Source organism: Malurus melanocephalus, unplaced genomic scaffold, assembly GCF_030028575.1.
Source record: "Malurus melanocephalus ecotype Western Australia unplaced genomic scaffold, MMel_1.1 scaffold_1357, whole genome shotgun sequence".
In the NCBI taxonomy this organism is placed as follows: domain Eukaryota; kingdom Metazoa; phylum Chordata; class Aves; order Passeriformes; family Maluridae; genus Malurus; species Malurus melanocephalus.
Window position 1 is genome coordinate 36,053 of NW_026624589.1, and position 9,832 is coordinate 45,884.

Below are 9,832 nucleotides of genomic sequence, written 5' to 3' on the forward strand. Positions count from 1 at the left end.
TGGGAGTGGGGACATTGCTGGGAATGGGGACATTGCTGGGAATGGGGACATTGCTGGAAATGGGGAAAATTCTGGGAATGGGGAAAATTCTGGGAGTGGGGAAAATTCTGGGATGGGGAAAATTCTGGGAGTGGGGGAAATTCTGGGAGTGGGGGAAATTCTGGGAGTGGGGAAAATTCTGGGATGGGGAAAATTCTGGGAGTGGGGAAAATTCTGGGATGGGGAAAATTCTGGGAGTGGGGACATTTCTGGGTGTGGGGACATTTCTGGGAATGGGGAAAATTCTAGGAATGTTTCTGGGAATGGGGACATTGTAGGGAATGGGGACATTTTTGGGAATGGAGACATTTCTGGGAATGGGGACGTTTCTGGGAATTGGGATATTTCTGGGTGTGGGGACATTGCTGGGAATGGAGACATTTCTGGAAATGGGGACGTTGCTGAGAATGAGGATGCTCTGGGAATGGGGGCATTGCTGGAATGGAGACATTTCTGGAAATGGGGACATTTCTGGGAATGGGGACATTGATGGGAATGTGGACCTTTCTAGGCGTGGGGACGCTGCAGGAAATGGGGACATTTCTGGGAATGGGGACGCTGCTGGGAATGGGGACACTGCTGGGAATGGGGATATGCTGGGAATGGGGATGTCACTGGGGTTGGGGACATTTCTGGGAATGAGGAAAACTCTGACAATGGGGGCATTTCTGGGAATGAGGACATTGCTGGGAATGGGGGAAATTCTGGGAGTAGGGACATTTCTGGGAATGGGGATGTTTTGGGGAACGGGGACATTTTTGGAAATGGGGACTCTGCAGGAAATGGGGACATTTCTGGGAATGGAGACACTGCTGGTAGTGAGGACATTGCTGGAAGTGGGGAAAATTCTGGGAATGGGGACATTGCTGGAATGGGGACGCTGCTGGTAACGGGGACATTGCTGGGAATGGGGACATTGCTGGAATGGGGACATTGCTGGGACTGGGGACATTTCTGAAAATGGCATTGTTTTGTGAATGGGGACATTTCTGGGAACGGGGACTTTCTAGGAATGAGGACATTTCTGTGAGTGGGGACATTTCTGAAAATGGCGTTGTTTTTGTGAATGGGGACATTTCTGGAAATGAGGATATTTCTCCCAGCACTAAAAAATTCAGGGCAAGAGTGGAAAAAGCAAAAATCACCAGGGTGAGGTTGTGCCGTTCTGAGCGAAGCAGTGACACAGGACCAGGACCCAAAACCCGCCGGCAACGGGACAAAAAGATTTCCTCTCTCCCTAAACATTCCTCTCTTCCTCTGTGGGATTTCCCATCCCCGAAAATCCATTTCTCCGCCGCGCCTCCCCCTGCCCTCATCCCATTCCTTTTCCCTCGGGGTTTTTGAAGCATTTCCCAAAATCCCATTGCACAGAGATTCTTTTGTTCATCCCCGGCCGATGTCAGAACTTGCAGCNGTGACACAGGACCAGGACCCAAAACCCGCCGGCAACGGGACAAAAAGATTTCCTCTCTCCCTAAACATTCCTCTCTTCCTCTGTGGGATTTCCCATCCCCGAAAATCCATTTCTCCGCCGCGCCTCCCCCTGCCCTCATCCCATTCCTTTTCCCTCGGGGTTTTTGAAGCATTTCCCAAAATCCCATTGCACAGAGATTCTTTTGTTCATCCCCGGCCGATGTCAGAACTTGCAGCRCGTCCTTGGGCGAGAGCAGCAAAAGATTCTTTTAATCTCTCCTGGTTTATTTTTAACGGAGGTGGAGGTGATTTTCATCTCAGGAAGGCGATTTGGAGATAATTTTTTGGGAAGGGGAGTCGCCCACAAATGCTGGCTCAGAGTGAATTTTTTTTGTTGTTGTTGTTTTCAGGAGTTGTTGTTGGGATTTTTTTTTATTTTGTTCTCTGGTTCAGCTTCTCCGTAATTTTAAAGTTTGGTGAAATTCAGAGTTTTTGGCTGCCTGTAAAAACAGAGCATTCGGGGTGATCCGTGTGGCCAAACAATGGTTTTAACTCTACTTCTGTCCCTTCCTGAATTCTCCTTTCCTTTTCNTGGAATTTGGGGTTTGGAATGAGAGGATCTTTAAGGTTCCTCCCAGCCCAAACCCGTTCTGTGATTCCATCCTGAAAACAAACCCGACGCCAGCGGGAAATTCCAGATCTCTGTAAAGCACCATCCAGGGGTTTGTTGGGAATGGGGAGATTTATGGGAATGGGGGAAATTCCGGGAGTGGGGAAAATTCCATGAGTGGGGGAAATTCTGGGAATGGGGACATTGATGGGAATGGGGAAAATTCTGGGAATGGGGACATTTTTGGGAATGGGGACATTTCTGGGAATGGGGACATTTTTGGGAATGGGGACATTTCTGGGAATGGGGACATTTCTGGGAATGGGGGCGTTTCTGGGAATGGGGGCATTGATGGGAATGGGGGCGTTTCTGGAAATGGGGAAAATTCTGGGAGTGGGGTCATTTCTGGGAGTGGGGACATTTTTGGGAATGGGGAAAATTCCGGGAGTGGGGACATTTCTGGGAGTGGGGACGTTTTTGGGAATGGGGACATTGCTGAGAATGGGGACATTGCGGGGAATGGGGACATTGATGGGAATTGGGACCTTTCTAGGAATGAGGACGCTGCAGGAAATGGGGACACTTCTGGGAATGGGGACATTTTTGGGAATGGGGACATTTTTGGGAATGGGGACGCTCTGAGAATGGGGACATTGCTGAGAATGGGGACATTGATGAGAATGGGGACATTTCTGGGAATGGGGACATTTCTGGGTGTGGGGACATTTCTGGGAATGGGGACATTTCTGGGTGTGGGGACATTTCTGGGAATGGGGACACTGCTGAGAATGGGGACGCTCTGGGAATGGGGACATTTCTGGAATGGGGACATTGCTGGGACTGGGGACGTTTCTGGGAATGTGGACCTTTCTAGGAATGAGTACATTTCTAGGAATGGGGACTTGGCTGGGACTGGGGACATTTCTGTGAGTGGAGACATTTCTGAAAATGGCGTTGCTTTTGTGAATGGGGACATTTCTGGAAATGGGGACATTTCTCCCAGCACTAAAAATTCAGCAGAAGAGGGGAAAAAGCGAAAAACACCGGGGTGAGGTTGTGCTGCTCTGAGCAAAGCGGTGACACAGGACCAGGACCCAAAACCCGTTGGCAACGGGACAAAAAGATTTCCTCTCTCCCTAAACATTCCTCTCTTCCTCTGTGGGATTTCCCATCCCCGAAAATCCATTTCTCCGCCGCGCCTCCCCCTGCCCTCATCCCATTCCTTTTCCCTCGGGGTTTTTGAAGCATTTCCCAAAATCCCATTGCACAGAGATTCTTTTGTTCATCCCCGGCCGATGTCAGAACTTGCAGCACGTCCTTGGGCGAGAGCAGCAAAAGATTCTTTTAATCTCTCCTGGTTTATTTTTAACGGAGGTGGAGGTGATTTTCATCTCAGGAAGGCGATTTGGAGATAATTTTTTGGGAAGGGGAGTCGCCCACAAATGCTGGCTCAGAGTGAATTTTTTTTGTTGTTGTTGTTTTCAGGAGTTGTTGTTGGGATTTTTTTTTTATTTTGTTCTCTGGTTCAGCTTCTCCGTAATTTTAAAGTTTGGTGAAATTCAGAGTTTTTGGCTGCCTGTAAAAACAGAGCATTCGGGGTGATCCGTGTGGCCAAACAATGGTTTTAACTCTACTTCTGTCCCTTCCTGAATTCTCCTTTCCTTTTCTGCCCCATGGTGAACCTGGGAATGTTCCCGGGGTGATTTCCTATTTCTCTTTCAGCCCTTCCACCCCATGGTAAACCAGGAATGCTCTTGGGATTTCCGGCCCTGGTTCCTGATTTCCTGTTTCCTTTTTATCCCTTCCACCCCATGGTGAACCTGGAATTCTCCTGGGATTTCCAGCCCTTCCTGCACTGCTTTCCTTAATTCTCCTTTCCTGTTCTACCCAATGGTGAACCTGGGAATGTTCCTGGGATTCCCAGCCCTTCCTGTGCTCTGAATTCCTATTTCCCCCTCAACCCTTCCACTCCATGGTGAACCGGGAATATTCCCAGGATTTCCAGCCCTTCTTGTGCTCTGAATTCCTGTTTCTCTTTCATCCCTTCCTCCCCATGGTGAATTTGGAATGCTCATGCTCTGAATTTCTCTTCCATCTCTTCCACCCGATGGTGAATTTGCAATGCTCATGGTCTGATTTCCCGTTTCTCTTCCAGCCCTTCCACCCGATGGTGAATTTGGAATGCTCATGCTCTGATTTCCTGTTTCTCTTCCAGCCCTTCCACCCCATGGTGAACCAGGAATGCTCATGGTCTGAATTTCTCTTTCCCTTCCAGCCCTTCCACCCGATGGTGAATTTGGAATGCTCATGTTCTGAATTCCCGTTTCTCTTCCAGCCCTTCCACCCGAATTTGGAATGCTCCCACGATTTCCGTCCATTCCTGTGCTCTGATTTCCCGTTTCTCTTCCAGCCCTTCCACCCCATGGTGAATTTGGAATGCTCATGCTCTGAATTTCCCGTTTTTCCTTCAGCCTTTCCACCCAATGGTGAATTTGGAATGCTCATGGTTTGAATTTCTCTTTCTCTTCCAGCCGTTCCACCCAATGGTGAATTTGGAATGCTCATGTTCTGATTTCCCGTTTCTCTTCCAGCCCTTCCACCCGATGGTGAATTTGGAATGTTCCCGTGATTTCCGCCCGTTCCTGTGCGCTCTCTACGCCCCGGTGTGCATGGAGTACGGCCGGGTGACGCTGCCGTGCCGCCGCCTGTGCCAGCGCGCCCACAGCGAGTGCTCCAAGCTCATGGAGATGTTCGGCGTCTCCTGGCCCGAGGACATGGAGTGCACCAGGTCAGAAAATCTCTTTTTTTTTTTCCAAATCAAAATTTCCAAAATTTCGCTCTGATCCAGGGTCTTTTGTAGTCTTCAATAAATGTTTTCCGGATTTTCCTTCCCGTTTTCCAGAATGGGGAGTGAATTCTCATTTCGTCTTTCCAATAAATCAGTTGAAAATCAGCGGGGTTTGATGAGGATTTCAGCTATTTTCACTTTTTTTTTTACCTTATTTCTGCAAGGTAAAACTGTTTTCAGTCTTATATTAAACAAAAAATTACCCAGAAAAAGGAGTCAATACCTTGCAGAAATAAATTTATGGAAAAATGAGTCAATGATGTCCTGAGCTGTTTGAAGCAGAACGTGCGTTATTTTTAAATTGAATTTTAATTGAATATTTATTTATTTTATTTATTTTGATGTTTTTAGTTGAATTTTAATTGAACGTTAATTTCATTTATTTATTTTTATTGTTTTATTTTTTTAATGGAATTTAAATTAAATGTTTAATTTATTTATTTTTATTTGTTAATTTTTAAATGGAATTTCAATTGAATAATTATTTTATTTATGTTATTGTTTTATTTTTTAAATGGAATTTTAATTAAATATGTAATTTATTTCTTTTTATTTGTTTATTTTTAAATGGAATTTTAATTGAATGATTATTTTATTTATTTTTATTGTTTTACTTTTAAATTGAACTTTATTGAATATTTATTTTATTTTATTTTATTTTATTTTATTTTATTTATTTTTATTTTATTTTAAAATGGAATTTTAATGGAATACATATTTTATTTATTTGTATTGTTTTGTTTTTAAATTGAATTTTAATGGAATATTTATTTTTTATTTGTATTTTATTTTTAAATTTAATTTTAATTGAATATTTATTTTATTTATTTTATTGGTTTTTAATTGAACTTAAATTGAATATTTATTTTTATTGTTTTATTTTTTAATTGAATTTTAATTGAATATTTATTTTAATTTTATTTATTTATTTATCTATTTTATGAGGTTCACTGTTGTTTCCATCTCTTGGGGTTGGGCACAGTGAGATGTCCTTAAATTTGGGGCTGGAGAGGAATTGTTTTGTGTAAAAATGGGAGAAGAGCAGCAGCTTGGAACTGTCCAATTCTAAAGAATTACAGGGTCACAGAAATGTGAAAATACAGAATTTATTGAATAATTCAATTTATAAATATACTGAATTCAATGTTGCATCTTGGGATGAGTTTGTGAGTAAATCGCGCACAATTTCATGGATTCCCCCTTTTTTGGATTGCCCGGTTCAGCTCCGGTTGGTTTTCCCAAAGTCCCACCTAGASCTGAGCTTACCACGCCTTGTAAAGCGCGAGTTAATTCCTCGTAAACTCCTCTTTGCAGGTTCCCGGACTGTGACGAGCCCTACCCTCGCCTGGTGGATCTCAGCTCGGCCGCCGAGCCCACGGAGGAGGCTCCGGCCGCCGTTCAGCGCGATTACGGCTTCTGGTGTCCCCGCGAGCTGAAAATCGACCCGGAGCTGGGCTACTCCTTCCTCCGCGTGCGCGACTGCTCCCCGCCGTGCCCCAACATGTATTTCCGCCGCGAGGAGCTCTCCTTCGCCCGCTACTTCATCGGCGTCATCTCCATCGTCTGCCTGTCGGCCACGCTCTTCACCTTCCTCACCTTCCTCATTGACGTCACGCGTTTCCGCTACCCGGAGCGCCCCATCATCTTCTACGCCGTCTGCTACATGATGGTGTCGCTCATCTTCTTCGTGGGCTTCCTGCTGGAGGACCGCGTGGCCTGCAACGCCTCCAGCCCCTCGCAGTACAAAGCGGCCACGGTGACGCAGGGCTCGCACAACAAAGCCTGCACCATGCTCTTCATGGTGCTCTACTTCTTCACCATGGCCGGCAGCGTCTGGTGGGTGATCCTCACCATCACCTGGTTCTTGGCCGCCGTGCCCAAATGGGGCAGCGAGGCCATCGAGAAGAAAGCGCTGCTGTTCCACGCCAGCGCCTGGGGCATCCCGGGCACGCTGACCRTCGTCCTGCTGGCCATGAACAAAATCGAGGGTGACAACATCAGCGGCGTCTGCTTCGTCGGCCTCTACGACGTGGACGCGCTGCGCTATTTCGTGCTGGCGCCGCTGTGCCTCTACGTGGTGGTGGGAGTGTCCCTCCTCCTGGCCGGCATYATCTCCCTCAACCGCGTGCGCATCGAGATCCCGCTGGAGAAGGAGAACCAGGACAAGCTGGTCAAGTTCATGATCCGCATCGGCGTTTTCAGCGTGCTCTACCTGGTGCCGCTGCTGGTGGTGATCGGCTGCTATTTCTACGAGCAGGCGAATCGCGGCGTSTGGGAGACCACGTGGATCCAGGAGCGCTGCCGGGAATATCATATTCCCTGTCCTTTCCAGGTGAGGAACGCGAATCGGAGCGCCGCGGATTCCTGGTGCTGGCTCATCCAGTTGGGATGAAACAGAATTTAGAGGATAAAAATTGTATTTATTGCAGTGATATTTATGGAATATTGAATATTCCAGGCTGGGATAAAACAGAATTTAGAGAATAAAAATTGGATTTATTGCAGTGATATTTATGGAGTATTGAATATTCCAGGCTGGGATAAAACAGAATTTAGAGAATAAAAATTGGATTTATTGCAGTGATAGTGAATATGAATGCTGCCTCATCCAACTGAGATAAAACAGAGCCCAACAGGATTTAGAGAATAAAAATTGCATTTATTGCAGTGATATTTATTGAATATAAATGCGGCCTCATCCAGCTTAACTAAAACAGAGCCTAACGGAATTTAGAGAATAGAAATTGTATTTATTGCAGTGATATTTATCGAATATAAATGCTGCTCATCTAGTTGGGATAAAACAGGATTTAGAGAATAAAAATTGGATTTATTGCAGCGATATTTATCAAATATTGAATATTCTGGGTGGTCTGCAGGCTAAACAGAATTTAGAGAAAAAAAATTCTATTTATTGCAGTGGTGTTTATTGAATATTTCATATTCAGGACGGTCCATGGGCTAAACAGAATTTAGAAAATAAACAATTCTATTTATTGAATATTTTATATTCAGGGCAGTCCACACTCTAAACAGAATTTAGAGAATAAAAATTCTATTTATTGCAGTGATATTTATCGAATATAAATGCTGCCTCATCCAGCTTAGATAAAACAGAGCCTAACGGGATTCACAGAATAAAAAATTCTACCTATTGCAGTGATATTTATAGAATATTTTATATTCAGGGCGGTCTGCAGGCTGGACAGAATTTAGAAAAAAAATTCTATTTATTGCAGTGATATTTATTGAATATTTTATATTCAGCATAGTCCACAGGCTAAACAGAATTTAGAAAATAAAAAATTCTATTATTGCAGTGATATTTATCGAATATAAATGCTGCCTCATCCAGCTGAGCTAACGGGATTTAGAGAATAAAAAATTCTATTTATTGCAGTGATATTTATGGAATATTTTATATTCAGAATAAAAAATTCTATTTATTGAATATTTTATATTCAGGGCAGTCCACAGGCTGAACAGAATTTAGAGAATAAAAAATTTTATTTATTGAATATTTTATATTCTGGGCGGTCCACAGGCTGGAAAGAATTTAGAGAATAAAAAAATTCGATTTATTGCAGTGATATTTATGGAATATAAATGCTGCCTCATCCAGCTGAGCTAAAACAGAGCCTAACAGGATTTAGAGAATAAAAATTCTATTTATTGCAATGATATTTATCAAATATTGAATATTCCGGGCAGTCCACAGGCTGGACAGAATCTATTTATTGAATATTTTATATTCAGGGCAGTCTACAGGCTGAACAGAATTTAGAGAATAAAAATTCTATTTATTGCAGTGATATTTATCAACTATAAATGCTGCCTCATCCAGCTTAGATAAAACAGAGCCTAACGGGATTCACAGAATAAAAAATTCTATTTATTGCAGTGATATTTATCGAATATAAATGCTGGCTCATCCAGCTTAGATAAAACAGAATTCAGAGAATAAAAATTCTATTTATTGCAGTGATAGTGAATATAAATGCTGCCTCATCCAGCTGGGATAAAACAGAATTTAGAGAATAAAAATTCTATTTATTGCAGTGATATTTATCGAGTATTTTATATTCAGGGCGTTCCACAGGCTGAACAGAATTCAGAGAATAAAAAATTCTATTTATTGAATATTTTATATTCAGGGCAGTCCACAGGCTCAACAGAATTTAGAGAATAAAAAATTCTGTCTATTGCAGTGATATTTATTGAATATTTTATTTATTGAATATTTTATATTCAGCATAGTCCACAGGCTAAATGGAATTAAGAGAACAAAAATTTCCATTTATTGCAGTGATATTTATTGAAAATTTTATATTCAGGGCGGTCTGACAGAACTTAGAGAATAAAAAATTCCATTTATTGCAGTGGTATTTATGGAATATTGAATATTCCGGGCAGTCCAGGGGCTAACCAGAATTTAGAGAATAAAAAACCACAGGCTAAACAGAATTTAGAGAATAAAAATTCTATCTATTGCAGTGGTATTTATGGAATATTGAATATTCAGGGCGGTCCACGGGCTAAACAGAATTTAGAGAATAAAAATTCTATTTATTGCAGTGATAGTGAATATAAATGCTGCCTCATCCAGCTGAGCTAAAACAGAATTTAGAGGATAAAAATTGGAGTTATTGCAGTGATATTTATGGCATATTGAATATTCCGAGCAGTCCACAGGCTGAACAGAATTTAGAGAACAAAAATTCTATTTATTGCAGTGGTGTTTATTGAATATTTCATATTCAGGGTGGTCCGCAGGCTGGACAGAATTTAGTTAATAAAAAATTCTATTTATTGAATATTTTATATTCAGGGCAGTCCACAGGCTAAACAGAATTTAGAGAATAAAAAATTGTATTTATTGCAGTGATAATGCATTGGGTCAGGTGGTGCTGGAAAATCAGAGC

The 9,832-nt window shown here is 42.6% G+C and overlaps 1 protein-coding gene across 1 annotated transcript in view; it reads left to right on the plus strand.

The window, feature by feature from the left end:
• The window catches only part of LOC130586851 (frizzled-3), a 34,342-nt gene extending 27,040 nt beyond the window's left edge, over window positions 1-7,302 (plus strand). The window contains exons 2-3 of the mRNA XM_057387766.1: window positions 4,654-4,850; window positions 6,225-7,302. Of these exons, the coding sequence (XP_057243749.1) occupies window positions 4,654-4,850; window positions 6,225-7,302 (1,275 nt within the window). The remainder of the gene's footprint in view (window positions 1-4,653; window positions 4,851-6,224) is intronic.
• Window positions 7,303-9,832: the final 2,530 nt, after the last annotated feature.